At 40.5% G+C, this 19,539-nt stretch overlaps 1 protein-coding gene across 10 annotated transcripts in view; it reads right to left on the reverse strand.

Annotated features, from left to right (window-relative positions):
• The window catches only part of ptpn11b (protein tyrosine phosphatase non-receptor type 11b), a 49,767-nt gene extending 31,088 nt beyond the window's left edge, over positions 1 to 18,679 (reverse strand). For 2 of the 10 annotated variants that reach the window (XM_034295927.1, XM_034295928.1), the window contains exon 1: positions 2,270 to 2,719. In XM_034295927.1, the coding sequence (XP_034151818.1) occupies positions 2,270 to 2,406 (137 nt within the window). In that variant the 5' untranslated portion in view covers positions 2,407 to 2,719. Of the gene's footprint in view, positions 1 to 2,269; positions 2,722 to 6,419; positions 6,541 to 18,506 lie in introns of those variants that run through there. The other 8 variants (XM_034295930.1, XM_034295929.1, XM_010875796.3 and 5 more) reach the window with 7 other exon arrangements.
• Between the last annotated feature and the right edge of the window lie 860 nt (positions 18,680 to 19,539).

Below are 19,539 nucleotides of genomic sequence, written 5' to 3' on the forward strand. Positions count from 1 at the left end.
TAAAAATCATTATTTCTAAGCTTGTCAATGACCATATTTCCTATTCATTTTGCTATATTTCCTATTCAAACTTACTTCATGTATGTTTTCATGGAAACCAAGGACATTTCTAAGTGACCCCAAACTTTTGAACGGTAGTGTATAACAGAATATTTTAGACAATATGCTATGACTAGATACAGATCTGGATTTTAATATGCTATGAACAATTAAATATATATAGTATATGTTACTATGTAAGGAACCATTACTTCAAGCTGCGTTTAACAATCTCTCTTATTAAAGGTTACTGGCAAGAAACACCAGCATGCTCATTATTTCTGGGTTTGGGTAAATCAACAAATCTGGATAGTAAAGAAGAACTGAGGAGTGTCAGGAAGTAGCTACAGTGATATGTAGTTGTGTTGTAAAAGATGCCAGTACATTCAGAACAATTAACATGTGTTAAATGGGAAGTGCAGTGCAGTTTTCTTTTGTTTTTTCTTTCTTTAAATTTTTTTTATATTTTGTTTTTTTAAAGTTTTTTAGGGATAAAAAAGGCTTTACAGCACAAAAGGATTACAACCAATCAGGGTTATATATGTAAATATCTTCAAATTTGTTTTATAATGCCCACAATCAGACTGAGCATGTCAAGGACCAAATCCATGTGACCAGAATAACAACTTGCATTTGGTATCTGTATTTATTAATATTTAAAGACGTCTGACACTGACTTGAAATGGAAATGTATACAAACTCAAATTCAAATATTGTTTCATGCTAATTACCCAAAGAAACAAGCATGGAAAATAGTTATTCCATTACTCAGCCCCCTTGTCTGGATTTCCATCCAAGCCAATCTAAAACCTAGAGGATTGTCCCTAGAGGAGTTCAAAGGACAAATTAGGATACCGATACAGACAATTGATGGATGTTTGCCTTATGTAATAAAACAGACCAACACTAAGTGCCTGGCTGAACACACATCTAGTTTTTTTGCTATTGTTTTCAAGATATTGACAGTTATTCTCTCTGTCATTTATGTTTTGTCTTACTTTTTTTTTTTTATCATGGAAATAAAAAAACAGTTCTAAATTGATTGACTGGTGGAATAGAGGTTTAAAAAAACAAATTCAAGGAGGCACACAAAAATTATTACAATATATTTTTGAATTACTTCAAAAGAGTTAACAGACTCTTTGATTTATAAAAAAAATCTTAAAAAGACTGCATTGGGGCTTTTTGAGAACAACTTGATACAAAACATCTGATAGAAGGGCTATTTTCATCAAAAGAAAGACCTAGATGTATCAACTAGTGATTAAACACATGTTGAAAGGGATTGTTGAAAAGGATTTTTACACAGACTGACATTTATAGAATCAATGAGTCAGATAGCACATGGATTTCCACAGCAAAATGCACTTTCCTCCCCCATGCTTCCAGAAGAACTATGGAAACCAATTCAGGCAATAAAAGAAATACAACAGATACTCTAATTACAATTTCATTATACAAGTGGTTGGACGTTCTATACAGATGCTGACTTAAAAGTTTATTTCTAAGAAGCGCTGCTTCGGAGATGGCAGGGATAGAGTGCCCTGATGAACAGCACCGAATCCCTGATGAACAGCACCGAAACCCTGATGAACTGCACCGAAACCCTGATGAACTGCACCGAAACCCTGATGAACTGCACCGAAACCCTGATGAACTGCACCGAAACCCTGATGAACTGCACCGAAACCCTGATGAACTGCACTGGCACCCCGGATGAACTGCACCGAAACCCTGATGAACTGCACTGGCACCCTGATGAACTGCACCGAAACCCTGATGAACTGCACTGGCACCCTGATGAACTGCACCGAAACCCTGATGAACTGCACTGGCACCCCGGATGAATGGCAATGGACCTCTGATAAAGAGATCTGGACTCCTGATAAAGGGCACTGGACCCCTGATGATTAGCACCGGACCCCCCCCCCACCTTCATTTCATTGCCTCTACTCCATCTTTCCTTCTCATGCTGAGTGCTCAAGCTGGTAATAAAACCCCCTGCCTGTAAGGATCTTCCATGAACAGATTATAAAGGTCCTAATGGAAAGAGGTACACAAGTTTAATAATTTACTAGTATTCAAATATATAAGGTCAACTTTCTATGTCCTGGCACAGTAGTGAGTATTGAGTCTTTCCATTGTAATACCCTGGACAACAACAGAGGAACAGTGACTGTATAAATAAGATAAGGATAGCGACAGACATATTAAGTCTAGATCTACTCACAAGCCTTGTGGGACATCCGTACAGCCTTCAAGTAGCCGTGAAATACACATTCTTTCATATTTCTGCTTGATGGAGAAACTGTGGATCCAATTTAATCGTACTCGTGGGGAGCTGGAACTCAAATGCGGGGTAAACATCTGAATCGATAGAAGTTCCTACAACCTCAACTAAGTGAACCCAGTCCTTGGAATGGCGGGTGGTTATCCTGTGCCTTTGCTCCGGACCTCTGGTGGAATGACACTCAAATCAGGACGGACCAGGCTTTAGTGATGGCTCGTAATTCACAAAGTAGATTCACATGATAGTAAAAGAGACAGAGAGACAGAGTATCAGAAAGAACGAGAGCGGGTCAGAAACCGAAATAGAGAGATGACGACAGTAGACAACAGTCAGTGGCGCTGGGGGAACAGACGCAACCAAAGCCCATGAAGCAGCAGACATCTGCGGACTGACAGCGGCCCAGATTGCACCTGACCCCGTTATCCACCCCGGCACCAGGGCTTTTTCTCATTCCAAGCCCAGGAGATTACTGAGGAACTCTTCAAACAGCAGCAGCAAATTGTAACCGATTACTACTGGCATCCACCACGGGATTAGAGCACTAATACGGGGCTGGGGGGGATTGAACAAGGCTCTCTGTGACTTCATCAAAGGCCCATGCTGCGACATTAACAATGGACTGCAATGTATATCAATGGAAGGATGATTGCCAAAGAAGATTTATTTGGGGGAAGGTTGTTCCAGGAAAATCTGTAGTGAATTGCGATTCATCACAATTTCAAAAGGGTGCTCAAATCGGGGGAAAATAGTAGTTTCCATTAAAAAAGCATTACATTGACTTATATGCACACTGGTGCTTTGACTGTATGGGACAGAAACACAACATGATCAGCTACCTGAGAATGTTATTGGTAACACAAAAAGGTCACTATGAACACCCCCCCCCCCCCCCCCAAAAACAAATTGCAGTAATTGGGTCAGTTTTCCACTGAAAATTCCAATTTGTGCATTTAGCAAAGCAGTCACCTTTCACGGATGAAGTTCTATGGTGTTGTGTTCCACAAAATATTATGAGTAATGTGGCTGGTGACTAGTTTAAACCATCTATAACATGATTCATTTAAACTACATAGTCTGCTACTGAACGGAATAAAACATATCTGGTAATATCAGGCATAACTTTCCGTCAAATGAGGAAATGGAAATGCAACTCCTTGCATTATAATAACTTTGACATCTCAATTGGTGTGTGTGTGTGTGTGTGTGTGTAACAACACATAAACACACATGACATAATGTAGAATAGTGGTTACTGCATGATCCACCAGACTTAAAAGCTACATATATCTATATAATATCCTAGGCCAAAATAATGCTTGTGGTTCTTTAACAGCTGAAACATGACAGAAATATAGTGTTTCATTGATTTTGTGTATTCATAATTTTTACATTGTACACTGCTCAAGAAAATGAAAGTGAACACACAAATGAAACATGAACATAATATATTAAAGATCAAAATCATTACTGTACATCGTGTAATTCATTGAGAACAAAATGATGTAAAAACAGTCAATGGAAACCAAAAGCACCAACCGATTCACAGCGAAAATCTAAGTAAACAATTTAAATCACAGGCTGTTCCAACTTGTGTGAATTTCATCATGGCAACTCATGATGTGACTCAGTAGTGTGTGTATGGCCCCACGTGCCTGTATGCACTCCTGACAAGGTCTGGGCATGCCCCTGATGAGACAGTGGATGGTGTCCTGGGGGATCTCCTCCCAGACCTGGATCAGGACATCAGTTAACTCCTTGACAGTCTGTGGTGCTACCTGGTGGCGTCGGATGCAGCGATACATAACGTCCCAGAGGTTCTCAACTGGACTCAGGCATTGTCCTGCACCGGGAGGAACCCATGGGTCCACTGCACCAGAGTAAAGTCATGCGATGTGTCTGAGGATTTCATTCCAGTACCTAACAGCAGTCAAGGTACCGATGGCTAGCATGTGGAGGTCTGTGAGACCCTCCAAGCATATGCCTCCTCAGACCATCACTGACCCACTTCCAAACCGGTCACACTGGATTATGTTGCAGGCAGCATAACATTCACCACGGTGTCTCCAGACTCTTTCACATCTGTCACATGCTCAGTGTGAACCTGCTCTCATGTGTGAAGAGAACAGGGCGCCAATGGTGGACCTGCCAATTCTGTTCTCTGACAAATGCCAATCAAGCTGCACAGTGCTGGGCTTTGAGCACAGGTACCACTAGAGGACGTTGGACCTCATGCCACCCTCATGGAGTCTGTTTCTGTTTGGTCAGAAACATGCACACCAGTAGCCTGCTGGAGGTCGTTTTGTAGGGCTCTGGCAGTGCTCCTCCTGTTCCTCCTACCAGAAAGGAGCAGATTCTGGCCCTGCTGCTGGGTTGATGCCCTTCTACAGCCCTATTCAGCACTCCTTGTGTAACGGCCCGTCTCCTGGTATCTCCTCCATGCTCTTGAGACTGTACTGGGAGACACAGCAAAATGTCTTGCGACGGCACATATGGATGTGCCATCCTGGAGGAGCTAGACTACCTGTGCAACCTGAATTGGCTGCAGGTACCGCCACATGCTATCAGTAGTGACAAGGACACTAGCAAAATGCAAAGCTTGAGAAGAATCAGTCAAGAAGGATAAGGAGAGAGCAATTGTCTGTGGACAACACCAGAAAAACCATTCCCTTTTTGGGGGTTGTCTTGCTGTTGCCTCTCCAGTGCACTGTAATTTGCACCTAAACAGGTGACATTAATTCATAATCGCTTATGCTTCCTAACTGGACAGATTGATATCCCTGAAGTTTAATTGTCTTGACTATACTGTGATGATTACATGTTCCCTTTTTTTGAGCAGTGTATTCCACTTCTTTCCCTTTCTAGTAATTTTATACAGTATTCCATAATGATATAATCTAAAAGAGTAAATCCTCTAAAGTCACAAGTTTTTTGTTCCTTTTGACCTTGATGTCATTCTAATTTTCAACAATGAGCTGGAAGCGATTGGGGTTAACTGCCTTGTTTAGGGACAGACTTGCACATTTGAAAAGTTGTTGGCACTGGGATGGACCTTGCAAGCATTTTTACTCACACTTTTACTTTGTGCAGCATTCTATGGACATGAAAGGTCTTTTGGGGTGCTGTCATGTTCAATGAACAGGCAATAGAGAAAAGTATAGCTGTTGTGTGCTGACTGGGACCTTGTAGAGTAGGTCTCCATGGGACTGTTGACTGAGGTGCAGATTAGAAATAATACTGTTACTAATCAGAAATGTTTTACTGGGCCATGGGAAAACATTTGTCTTCCAATCAGAAAAGAATGTCATGTGTTACTACAGTAATCCCAGACAAGCAGCTTTTTAAGTCAGGCCAGCACTGCTGACAATCATGTTAATTGATGAAACAATGGAGGCCCACTCACACCATGAAGTCTTTGATCCTGTTTAAGCAGGCAACAGACAAACTTCGAGACCCTGGGAATACGTCGTGCTGTTATTACACCAACTTTTCAATAACACTAGCCCTTTTTCAGCAGGTAGAGAAATGTTTTGGAGTAGGCTAAATCACATGGGAGCACAACACATGAAACAATGTTCTGAGATGTTTGTTTTGTGACTGAAACTTAAAACAAGCCAAATAGCTTTGTGCCCATTTCCGGTCAATATCATTTTCTGTTATGGGCTCTAGTTTGCAACCCCCTCCACAATACACACAGAAAGACACCCATACACGACTGCCTGATGGCCACAGATCAGTGGTTAACCCTGGTTTTACCTCTGACCCCTCAATGGAACAAAGAGAACTGCTCAGAATTGACTGCCCTGCTTGTCCCCTCTCTCTCCCTGGCTTGACAAGAACTAACCTCAAGCAGTAGGGTCACTCCCCTCAGAAAGTCGGAACACCACACATTAACAAACACAACCACCCAGCACCACCCTGTCCACTGAAGCCAAACTCTCCAAAATACACAGAAGGGCATTGACTATCAACTACGGAAGCATCAGACCAATTCACCAACTACAAAACAGAAAGCATCCACTGGTAGGACCCATGTGGGCAGAATAGTTAAGAACTGTAGGAAGTGAATGAGATGCATTTTTTCTTTTCCTACCTCACCATTGTGGTCGGAGCTTGTCAGAGCCCCACGTTCAGTTGCCTCAGAGTTTAGTAATCCAGCCCCGGCTAAACCAGCAGAAGAACGAGGGGGAGGGCAGGGACCCGTGGGGGTGCTGCCGTTGTGGACTGGAGCAAGAGAGGCGGGGGAATTTAATCTGGGATTTGGATGAGTGCGAGCAGCCCTGATAAGAGTGCCCGTCTGGTACTATCACCCTCTGGGGACATAGATGACGCGGCAACGTCTCCACGCCAACCAATGACTCCTACTTCAGCCTTCCTTTCTTAAGCCGCTTTGAGCTGCCCGTTTGAAAGGGAGAGCATCTGACAGAGGTTGTTCTATGGTCCATACCTTGTGTGTCCTGTTCATACTACAATTAATACATGAAACTAAAAACATCAATGCGTTTCCCAATAATGGTCATGCCGGAGGACAATTCCTTCTCATCACAGAATGTACAATATCAAATAAAAAAGGGACTGTGAATTTGTCAGAATGATCTAGAAGATGATCAGGCCACAAAATTAGGGATTTCAGTGACTACACTCTCAATTTATAATCAATAAGTTGCTAATAGGCACATTATGCATTTGCCAAATTACTGCAAAAAAGACTATAACACCTGTGGTCAATGTGTACCAATTTTGGGGAAAACTATCTGAATAAAACTTGCCAGGGCATCTAACCAGTATGATTATATGCTACAGCACTAGGGGATGTAACCGGTTCCATCGCAGGTACTACAGTACCTGCGTAGTTGTTGTGGCAAGACTTGGGAGTTAATATTAGGAGGGGGAAGTGCTAAAAAATTTAAAGAAGGAGACCAAGTTTGTTGCACTGGTCCATCAGATATCTCCACACATTTAGACTAAAATGTATGGGAATGAGATTAAGCAAACATGGCGGATGAACAAAGTTAGACATGAGAAGGAGAATGACAAGGACAACACCAAATATTTTTTTATTCCAACATGAAAGTAACCTTCTTTTCTATTGCTAATCCATGCCCTTTAATTATGAAAATGAGATACATTATAATTATATAGGTCACACTGAAGGCAAGAAAGCAGCAGACCTTCCCCAGACAGCTCATTTCACTAGCAGCCTGTGCCCAGACAAGAAACCATAAGGCCAGCTCATTAAGAGTTTCCCCTTGTAAGCCCCTTTCTCAAGCTTGATCCAGTCCCAGAGCTCCTATTAAGTCTGCCAAGAAGAAGCTAACGGTTAACAAGTTCACCCTTAAAACATGATGCCATTCTCTATGCCCCTTAATTGGCATAGAGAATGGCATGCTTATAGTATAAAATAAGCTTATACTATGCTTATAGTATAAAATACTATAAGCATAGTTAATAATGGTTTGTAATTGCTTATACATGCTTATAAGTTACAAAACATCATACATGGATGCGTTATACTGAGGTGTTACAATGGCATTCATACAATATTTCTCCGATCCATGTAGCCCTTGATAAATTAACCACATTCAACATATTGAGGGAGTGAAAAAAAGTTTCAACAGGTGTGCTTGTCTACAGGTGTGTGTTCTGATGAGGGATCTCAATCACAAGAGCTGTTAAACACAGTATCCATGAACATATGATGGACTGGCATGTAGATGTTTCGCTGAAATTGGGATTGTTCTTTTTATCAACAATGATTTGGCCAGTTAGTGTGTAAGTCTGGGGCAAATGTGTTTGCCCTTTTTTTCTTTTTCTGTGTGCAGAGTTGAATGATTAACTGGTAGAGCCCAGGCTTTCCCCATCTCTCACAGAGAAACCGCTTTCTGGATGAAAGCGAGAAACAACGGGAGAACGTTGTAACTCATTTTGTTTGTGAATATCATTGGACAGGTTAAACACATTTCAAAGTATAAAAACACCTCGAGTATGTCCTTTCTATGGTGTCCTCATGCTACAAATATCAGCCTCATCTCTCTATCCTTACAGGACATGACTGCCGAAGTGACTCAGGGTTTTCCAAGAATAGGCATTCCCTTGACAACTACCACTTCCCCGTATCAAGCATAGAGCACCAGCAGGGAGCAACAGAGGGGAAGAGAGAGAAACTAATGTTGGGAGTGATATAAAAAAAAAATAGCTAAGCAATAACTAATGGCTAAGCGGGTGAACACACCACAGAGCTTTAGCTTGCTAAGACAGACAGGGGAAACAGAGGCCCCACGTGCATCCAGCATGCTGGCTTGCAATCCTCTTACATAATGTCTCAAGTTCAATACAGCCTGGGCTATTTAAAGCCCTGGCTAGGCATGGTGACAAAAAGGTGATATACTTAGTGCCCCCAACGCTGCATGAAAGCCCCGTAAGGGCTATATCGGTCACATACAAGCCTGGGGTGTTGGTTTTGGTCATGTTGCCTGTATTTTTAGCACAACTAATGATACTGGGGTATTTACATCCAGTGCAAGCCCAACCTCAGCAGAAAAATGCCTTACATCACTATGAAGCCAGCTAGTGACTAGAAGCTAGCACTAAGCACGTCTGTTTCATTTTATTTCATCTTGATTTAAAGGGGAAATAGACAATTTCTACTGTACTACTAGCATAAATACAAACAAAAATGACCAATAGACATCTGCAGTGAATTATTTAAGTTTCAAATATTGTTCCAGAGTGCCTGAGACATTCCTTATTGAAACTTTCTTGCCGGTCTGTCTATCCGTTTACATTGACTTGTAATCCCCATATACTCCCTTTAGACATTTGCAGTACTATCCTTCCCACCCTAAATCACACTGGACTAGTTAATACTATTCCAGTCTTGTTGGCTAAGGGAAGACAAGGACGAGACAAGTCATGTTATTTATTAGAGGCAAGAGTCTACGAAGTGCCACCTCCTTAACCAGGAAAAGGCAGCTGAGGTTAGAAACTAATTTCTGTGTGGCAAATGGGAAGAGGACTGCAGGAAGCAGTCAGAGTTCACAAACGTAGTAATAGTACAAAGACAACATATCAATGACAACTGAAAAATATATGACCAGTTTGAATTTGATGCCAGCCACACATTTCAAAAAAGTTTGGAGAGAGGCAACAAAAGACTGGAAAATTGTCATGCTAAAAAAACAAAACCTGGTGGAATATCACACAACTAATTAGGTCAATTGGCAACAGGTCAGTAACATGATTGGGCATAAAAAGACCATTCCAGTGAGGATGGGTCTGTCAGAAGTGAGGATAGGTAGGGGTTCACTCTGTGAAAGACTGCGTGGGCAAATAGTGCAACAGTTTAAGAATAACGTATCTCAATGTAAAATTGTGAAGAGTTTGGGGATTTCATCATAAACGGTACATAAATTCTTTAAAAGATTAAAGAGTATACGGAGAAATCTGTGTATGCAAGGGACAAGGCCGAAAACCAATATTGGATGGCTGTGATCTTCGGGCCATCAGGCGCCACGGCATTGAAAACAGACACAATTCTGTAGTGGACATCACGGCATGGGCTCAGGAACACTTCTGAAAACCATTGTCTGTGAACACAGTTCGTTGCTGCATCCACAAATGCAAGTTCAAACTTCATAAAAAATCCATCAACAAAATCCAGAAATGCAGCCGCCCTCGCTGGGTCCAAGGTCATTTAAGATGGACTGAGGCGAAGTGGAAAACTGTCCTGTAGTCTGATTAATCAAAATTAGAAAAACATTTTGGGAATCATGGAAGCTGCATCCTCTGGACTAAAGAAATGACCACTCAGCTTGTTATCAGCGCAGTTCAAAAGCCAGCATCCATGGCGGTATGGAGGTGCATTAGTGAACGTGGCATGGGTGACTTGCACTTCTATGAAGACACCATTAATGCTGAAAAATATATACAGGTTTTGTAGCAAAATGTGCTGCCATCCAGATGACGTCTTTTTCAGGAATGGCCTTGTTTATTTCAGCAAGACAAAGCCAAACTACATTATGCATGTATTACAACAACATGGCTCCATAGTAAAAGAGTCTGGGTGCTAAACTTTCCTGCCTGCAGTCCAGACCTGCCACCCATTGAAAACATCTAGTGCATTATGAAACGAAAAATACGACATAGGAGACCCTGAACTATTCAGCAGCAGAAATCCTATATCAATCAAATTTATTTATAAAGCCCTTATAACATCAGCAGTGGTCACAAAGTGCTTTTACACTTTGACACCCAGACTAAAACCCCAGGGAGCAAGCAACAACAGTGTTGAAGCACAGTGGCAAGGAAAAATTCCCTAAGAGAGGACAACATTTTGGAAGAAACCTATCAAGCAATAATGTGAATACATTACACTTTCAAAATTACAGCAATTGGTCTCCGCAGTTCCCAAATGCTTGCAGAGTATTGGTAGAAGTACTTTTTTTGTATTTTTCCAAAAACAATAAAATCTCTCAGTTTCAACATTTCATAATTGTCTTTCTAATATTTTCAATTAAATATAGGGATAAATGATTTGCATATCATTGCTTTGTTTTTATAAGTATTTTATGCAGTGTCCCAACGTCTTTGGAAACAGAGTTGTAATATACCAATAAAAACACACATAGTATTTGTCAGATTTAAATCCAAATTGTTGGATTGTTTAGATAAAAAAAAAAAGAAAAAAGGTCCAGTTAATGACAGAGGGAACTTTCTAGTTATTGCAACCAGGAGATCTCCCAACCAGAAGAGCGTCCCACTCTGAGAGTGGAGGTGACACCTATAAACAGGGTTGTGGGTTTGGGTGCCATGGGGACTGATATTGGAAGTTGAGAATATCTTGCTACGACAAGGTAGTTCAAAAGCTCTGGTTGAAGGGCCATTGATTCCCCTCTCCTCCACAATTCGCCTCAACAAAACCATTGCTGGATCTTAGCAACCACAATAAATTAAGTGACCCTTAGTGGTGTTCTTTATATGTTATCCATGTACCCCTCCTGTATGAATTCAAAATGCTAATGTGCCAAAATGCAGCCCTAATACCTGAAGTGCCCTATGTCCATGGAAATCACGCCTTTACGCTTTTGACATTTTCAACTACCTCATTGGCTTCCGAGAAGCAATGGATGTTAGATGTTCTGAGCACAGTGGAAAAAAGGGTGTCTAATTTATCGAATTATTGTACATTTTTGGGGAGTTACTTTGGTTGGCCTTTACACTCACAACCCCTGCTCGACTTAAAACTAGCTGAAAATGACAGTATGGTTCATAAGTGTCATAACTGGAATGCAGTGGTGGTACTTTAACATACTATATATATTACATCATTGCTCACACTGTCCACTTCAACAGAGACATTTTAGATAGGTTTGTCAAGTACATGAAAAAAAGATGACCACATCCTCCAAATGTGGCAACTTTAGCAATTTGTTTTGTAGTCTGAGTGAGGGAAATAACTGTACATTGGGAAGGCTATATGTGTTCTGAAAGATTAAACTTTGAGAATAATGTAATTTACAACAAATAAAGAGTATCTATTGAACCCATTAACAGGCCCCTTGCCATTCTTCTGTTAGATCAAACATTTTCAACTAAAACATTTTTGGAGAAATGTATACTCCCCAAATGTGCACTTATGGTTCGATAGTTGAAAAGTCTTGTAATTGATCAAAATGTATAACCCCTGTGAATAATGTAAAGTTTCAAGGGAAGACATTCGTTATACCCAGAGTTACCCTGAACAGAAAAGCCTGCTTCTGTCATATTGTGAAGACCATTTGCTGAAATGCCTTGTGTGATGGAACATTTTAGCATTGCAAAAACAACAACTGTTGGGTGGCTGTGTTTCAAACCAAAGAATACACGGGTGCTTGCATCAGTTCCTCAGCGGCAAAGCTCAAAAAAAGCACATTACATTTGAAGGTTCTATAATAAAACTGTATTGCACTTAGAACTATACACAGATCAGCCATAACATTATGATCCCTGTCAGTGGGTGGAATATATTAGGCAGCAAGTGAACATTCTGTCCTCAAAGTTAATGTTAGGAGCAAGGAAAATGGGCAAGCGCACGAATCTGAGCGACTTTGACAAGAGCCAAATTGTAATGGCTAGAAGACTGGGTCAGAGCATCTCCAAAACTGCTGCCCTTGTGGGATGTTCCTGTGTTCAGTACCTATCAAAAGTGGTCCAAGGAAGGAAAAGCGTTGACCTGGTGACAGGGTCACTTGAGCGCGCACCCACCTCACCAACTGGACTAGAGCCGTCTCAGACAAACGTCGAGGTGAGGGCTTCTCCTACACACATATGTGCACAGATCAGAGACATTCACTGGTCTCACTGATGCAGAGAGCGAAGGTTGGCCCAGGTGGTCCGATCCATCAGCACTGGACCACGGAACAATGGAAGAAGGTGGCCTGGTCTGATTAATCACGTTTCCTTTTACATCATGTGGATGGCTGGGTGCCTGTGCGCCGCTTACCTGAAGAACACATGGTACCAAGATGCACTATGGGAAGGACGCAAGCCGATGGAGGCAGTGTGATGCTTTGCACAATTTTCTGCTGGGAAACCTTGGGTCCTGCCATTCATGTGGATGTTACTTTGACACGTACCACCTACCTAAGCATTGTTGCAGACCATGTGCACCCTTTCATGGCAATTGTATTCCCTGATGGCATTGGCATCTTTCAACAGGATAATGTGCCCTGCCACAAAGTATAAATGGTTCAGGAATGGTTTGAGGAACACAATAACGAGTTCAAGGTGTTGACTTGGCCTCCTAATTCTCCAGATCTCAATCCAATCGAGCATCTGTGGGATGTGCTGGACAAACAGGTCCGATCCATGGAGGCTCCACCTTCAACTTACAGGACCTAAAGGATCCTCTGCTAACGTCTTGGTACCAGATACCACAGCACACCTTCAGAGGTCTAGTGGAGTCCATGCCTCAATGGGTCAGGGATGTTTTGGCGGCAAAAGGGGGACCTACACAATGTTAGGCAGATGGTCATAAGGATATGGCTGATCGGTCTAGGTCTACATACAGATAATACAGTGTTTCCCAAACCTCTCCTTGGGACCACCACGTTTTACATTTCTTTTAATGCTTAATACACATGATTAATTTAGTACACATGATTCATTTCTGCCATGTCTGCGCTTTTGGCAGTCAAACCCCTACAGGAAGTCAGCTCCTGATCGGCCCAGTCAAATCTTCTCTCTCCTTGCAACCCACAGAACCCTACCTCTTCTACCATAAATAATTACAACTACTCCTTCTATTGCCTTCGTGAATTAAAGCTCGGTATGTTTATTATTATTGGCATTACAACAATTATTTCAGGGAAAAAGACTGTAGGCATCTGTTTTTCAGATTCCAATTCGCATAAATAAAGCGTAGGCCATAAAGTGGGGAGTCAAATGCATAAGGCTCCATGGTGCGGAATGACCAGATATCTGGATGTTGAAAAGTGCAGAACTGTCTGCAGAAATCTTGAAAGACATTTTCATGACAGCTTTGCCAAAGCTATTGGAGGCACATATCCCATCAAGACCTTGACCCTTTTCTCGGAACCCACTTTGTACAACCATAGATAACGTGTCAACATCTTTTGCAACGTGGAACATTATAGCATTTATTTAATGGAGTCGGTTGCATAATGAGTTGAGGATGTAAATGCATCAGAGATTGATGTTGGCCTTTGCATGTCAGTGCTCTTGCAACGCTTGCAGATTACCCTCGCTCTCGTTTGTGTGTTTGTAACCAAAGTCAATACAAACTACCGAGGTGAAACCCCTCTTGGGCACTAAACCCTTTGACCAAAATATTATCATTCTCATCACTCATTTTGGGTAAAAACCCACGAATTGGCAGAATCATTTAGGAAGAAGGATGTGAAGGTTTGGCTGTTGCATTAAGCATAAAAACACATTAAAAAAATGTGATCACTTATTTGCCCTCATTAAATTCCTGAATAGATTTAAAGGAACGTAGTAACAATGTATTACCAAAATCACAGACATTTAGCAAATTTCCAAGACATGATAACTTGAATTCAGTTATCGCCCAACCCTACTCATTAGCAAGTTAAATTTTTTTATCTGACATCATCTAGAAATGGAAGGTTTAAGGCTGTGACAAACAGAATTGAGTGAACAACAAATGGCAGGAAAGTTTGAAGAATCAGATTCAGAAGAAACCAACCAATTTAATCACATCACTGGAGGGTGTGTTTCCGAATGCTGTGTTTAATTAATCAAACAGGTGCTGGAAATTATATATAAGTATGGTAACCTGAACCAAACAAAGAAGGAAGAGGAAATGTGACTCTATTTGTAATTATTGTAGGACTCCACTTTTGACAGCATTGTGAATTCCTGGACATGTTGGAAAGGCAATCTTACTTCTCCACATGGTTAGTTGTTTCCCTCACCATCTATGAACCCTGGATGACTCACTGTTTTCAATGGTTTCAGTCCATTTTGTTGAAAGACAGGGCTTCTTCCAAAGAAAAAAGGAGTCAGAAGAGAGTTCCAATATTGGAAAACTTTGAACTGCTTCATTTGAATGGACCAAATTAACCAGTAAAATATGAGTACAATATGAGATGACTCCAGCGATAGATAAGCTAATGGGGTCAACTTAACTAGTTAATTCCACACTAAACTCCATTTTGATAGGCATTAAGTCATGCTTATGACAATGTAATGGTGGCAACAACCAAGCTTACCTTCTATAATGTGTAGCTGAATGATGAAAGAAGAGGTGCACATATGTGATATTGTGATTTTTCTACTGGAAGAATACAGCATGAAAGCACCGACAGCACATATTACAGAAAGTTTGGGATATACTTTACTGACAATAAGTCCCTGAAGCCCTTCAACTCACTCTCACTAATAGCTCACCTGAAGTGATTTAGTCACTAGATCAAATTTTTTGGATCTAGTTAGATTTAGGTCTTTCCAAGATGGCAACCATGCTACGCTAAGACGAGTGTGTCAACAACTGTTCTCCTGTGGTTCACAGGAGCAGGAAATACTGAGCAACAGATGCAACAGAATAGATGACAAAACATGGTAAGATACCTACACCCACTAAAATACTAGACTGTTTCAATACTAGCATTACAATACCCAGAAATATCCCCCGGGACCCCTGCTTATTTTCTGTGTTAGATTTGGACAGGGACCCGTCCAGAGGGCGTACTAGCTCTCCATTTGGGAAACTGCTTTACAGTTCCAATGTAAAACAATGCAAGCTCACAGGCCAGAATGAACGCACAGCTAAAGACAAAAACATTGATCAAAACAGAATGCAGAAGAGTAAACATCAACATCCTTTTTAAACTAATCTTCTGTTAACGAGGCCACATTTGTATGCGACAGATTGTGCTTGATTGGAGATTCACATAAATTCTCCATTGAGCTTGATTTTTTTGTGTCCGGGAGTAGGCTAAATCTGTATCTGTGAAACTGCCCTTACATTTTCCCGCCAACATTTAGCTGTATGACTTAAGATTTTAAGGGTTGTAGCACTTAACACTTAAAGGGGCACTGTGTAGAATCCTGCCTCTGACACTCACAGGACTGAATTTAAACAATAACAAGACTTGTCTCCTTGTCTTCTGTTACCAAATGAGACCGCAGTAGTCTTAACTAGTCCAGGGTGTTTCAGGATGTGTGGGATAGTACTGCGAGTCTAAAGCAAGTATGAGGAGACTACACATCAATACAAACGAATAGACAGAAACAGCAATTAGTAAGATATGTTACTTATGCAATTATTTTAATCCAATATTTTACATATGTGTGCGGAAGATCCTGCAGTGCATCTGTAAAAGGCATTTCATGGAGGTATATAACATTTTTATATTCAGGCATTGTGTAATGAATGTGAGATTATTTTACCTTTTTCCTTCTTAATTATATAAAAAAAACGATTGAACTTCTTGTTGTTTCACGTGGTTCTGGACATTAGTAGAATAAGCTATGACAAATGTGAATTATGTGAATTATAAGAGGCTTGGGGTGGTCTAGCAGTCTAAGCCATTGCCTCGGTTACACATATCAATCAATCAATCAATCAAATGTATTTAAAAAGCCCTTTTTACATCAGCAGTTGTCACTAAGTGGTTTTACAAAAGACCCAGCCTGAAATATGCTACATACACTGTGACAGCATGGGTTTGAATGTGGTCAACAGCTATCTGAGCACACATATGTTTCTTTCTTTCCCATTGTTGTACAAAACATCAACTCATCAGTGATAGGATCACCTTTAACCAACCAGATTATCAAAGCCAATTATGAAATGTCCATTTGTTTCTGCGTCAGAATTATTAGATTGTTTTTATGATAATACTGTTGTCCTGACAAATGATCAGTTAACTTTAATGTAATATTACCAGTGCACCACTATGACTATCTTGGTGAAGAAGCCCTTCTTCCTCTGAGATTCTACTAAAACAGAATGTCACTGATACTCAGATCATTCACTTTAATAAATATGTCAAACTAAAACCTTTAATGGAAGGTTATGAAGCCATAGAGCTTTCTATCTTTAACAAGTTCATCATTTTATCAAATTATTTCTATAGCCTTAATTTATCATTTGTTCATAATGGGGCCTAAAAAGACACCTGTGAAAGTTCTTAGGAAAGAGCCAATGTGCATTTCAATTTTGACTTATGAAATAAGGCTAATGCCACATTTATGCAGTATTTATGATGCTGTTATTTTGGCCAAATTTGACATAAATGAATTACCATGCTATGTTTTCATAGTAGATAACTTAAAGCTTTGTTTCCTAAAGGACTGAATTACTAAACAACATTGTTCTTATCTAACATTAATTAGGTCTAATATGCTCACACAACTTTAATTCTACCATACTGAGGCCAGCCTGCTTTTGGACATTTTATGTGATGTTTCTGTCTAATTTAGAGCTGACTGACATTGGAGAGTCTATGTACACAGTCAACTCTTAGATTGCTGACATGCTGTGTTTTGAGTCCATACTTTTTTTGATAAATACTTCTCACACAGACTCAGAATACTGGAAAATAACAATATTGGGAACAATCTCAAGTTTACTTCCACACACCTTGTGTGAATCCAAATACACCCTCCCTTGATTACCCTTTGTTATTACTAATATTTCCAGTTTATATATTGCAGTAGAACTGATAACAAACCATACTAACCTGAAGTTACTATACTATAAATAAATGACATTTGCAGATCTTACTGGCTGATATGAGGGGAAACATCTCAATTATTAACTTAGTTGCAAAACGCACTAGTCTTGTTCAGATTACAAAAGTATTGTTATTATTTATTTAAGTTAATTAAACCACGACCTTGCTGAACAAAAATGTTAAAACGGTGTCATTTAAATGTCAACAATAATTATAATAAATCCAAAATGTCAAGACAAATAGTTTGTCAAACTGATAATGACAGTTATGTAGGTTAACTTATTTACAGCCTCCCAATACAATGCTGTTTGAAGACCTGTTCAAGTGACTTTTTTACGTTACATTTACTTTAACATGTTTAGCTAGATTGACCGAGGTTAAAATGTAACCATTCGCAAGTAATAAGGGACTCAAACTAAATTTTAACATGTTTTTGCATTGCAACTACGAATAAAAAGTACAAAAACTCTGCGAAAGCCAAACCGAGCACCTTGATATTACAGCTAGACTAATTTCCTGCACAGCAGCTGAGACAGAAAAGACAAATAAGAGAGATGTAATGATATTGCAACCCCCTTTTAACGTCTCTTTCGTTTTCCGGATTTTTTTCGCTCAATAACATGCTATTCAACAACACATTAGTTTTGACATGTCCCATGTCCTGGCTAGCGAAACATTGTCAGACCAAAGTAGGCTAGCTTATCCCACCTAAAATTGAAATCCATACTGCGACTCTGAAATCACATATAATAACTTCTGCAATAACTTACAAACACATGATACAAAGCAAAAATAAAAAAATAAAACAAAAAAACGAATGAAGCAACCACTGTGGGCTTCGTCTGTTTTAAATGATCTGAGACAGCCTATAAACGCGTGTGCACGTAACCGCAAGTCCGCATTAAAATAAATTGTGATACGCCATATATAATGGGTGAAAGGACTGTTCATTCCATAATTTTCGATCAAGGCAGTCTTACCTACGAGACGTCATTGCAGAAAACTGTCCTCGAATGAGATGGGAAAGTCGGAAAAAGTGATCCTTCCCTTCACGTTTTCGCTGTGTCGCTGTTGGAGAGCATGCACTCAGGAGGGCGTTTGTTGAACAATGTTCAACTCCAAAGACATCGCCGGATACCCCGCCTCCGAAACCTAGTCAGGGATAATTATTCTACGACGGGTCGCTGCGTTAGGTTACTAAATCGTAGGTTTAACCCAGTAAACAAAGGACGTTGAAAACACGTTTTTTCCAGAAGTTGGGGTCGAGGTTAATTTTAGGTTCTGAATGAAAGATAAAATAGATATTTTATGGTCACTCATTCTATGGCCAGTATTCAACTGCACAAGCAGTTGAATACTGGGGCTAAAGGTTCTAAGAAAAATAATACACTGTGGAATTTTTTCAGGGCTTAGAGGTTAGATTGTAGGGCCAGTAACCGAAACATTGCTGGTTCAAAACTCCAGTCTGACAATGTGGAAAAACCTAATATTGTGCCGCTTTTGAGCAACAGTTTAGGAGAGGAAGGTTCACTCTCTTCAGGCACAGAGGGCCTCTGGCAGAACATGGCTTGATAGGATGTCATAGACAGATCTAATGCAATAGAGATCTTCCAAACGTCAGACTGTGTGATCTTTCATTTGCTCCAATATTGTCACCAGGGCTGTGCACAGACCTTTCGAGGGGCCTGGGCTGAAATTACAAAAAAGTGCTCCTGGATAAATGCTCGCAGCTACAGCTTCCACAGTGTGCATCAACCTGTCAGATGACGCATATACTTCTGGGTGAATGACACGTGACACAGACTGAATTGTGGGCACCGATGGTCAGTAAGAGGCAGGGACTCAAGCACCCCCTTGGTTCAATCTGTGCCCCTGACCATCCTTGCTTGCTCATCCTCTACTTCTGCTCGCATGGGTTTACTTAACTCTGTATTGCAGAGGTTTTCATTCAGGCTTCTGATAGAAATCTTAATTTTGTTTTTCTCACTATACAGGGCGATGCTGCACAAGGTG

The sequence above is a fragment of the Esox lucius genome, chromosome 12, assembly GCF_011004845.1.
Source record: "Esox lucius isolate fEsoLuc1 chromosome 12, fEsoLuc1.pri, whole genome shotgun sequence".
Lineage (NCBI taxonomy): Eukaryota > Metazoa > Chordata > Actinopteri > Esociformes > Esocidae > Esox > Esox lucius.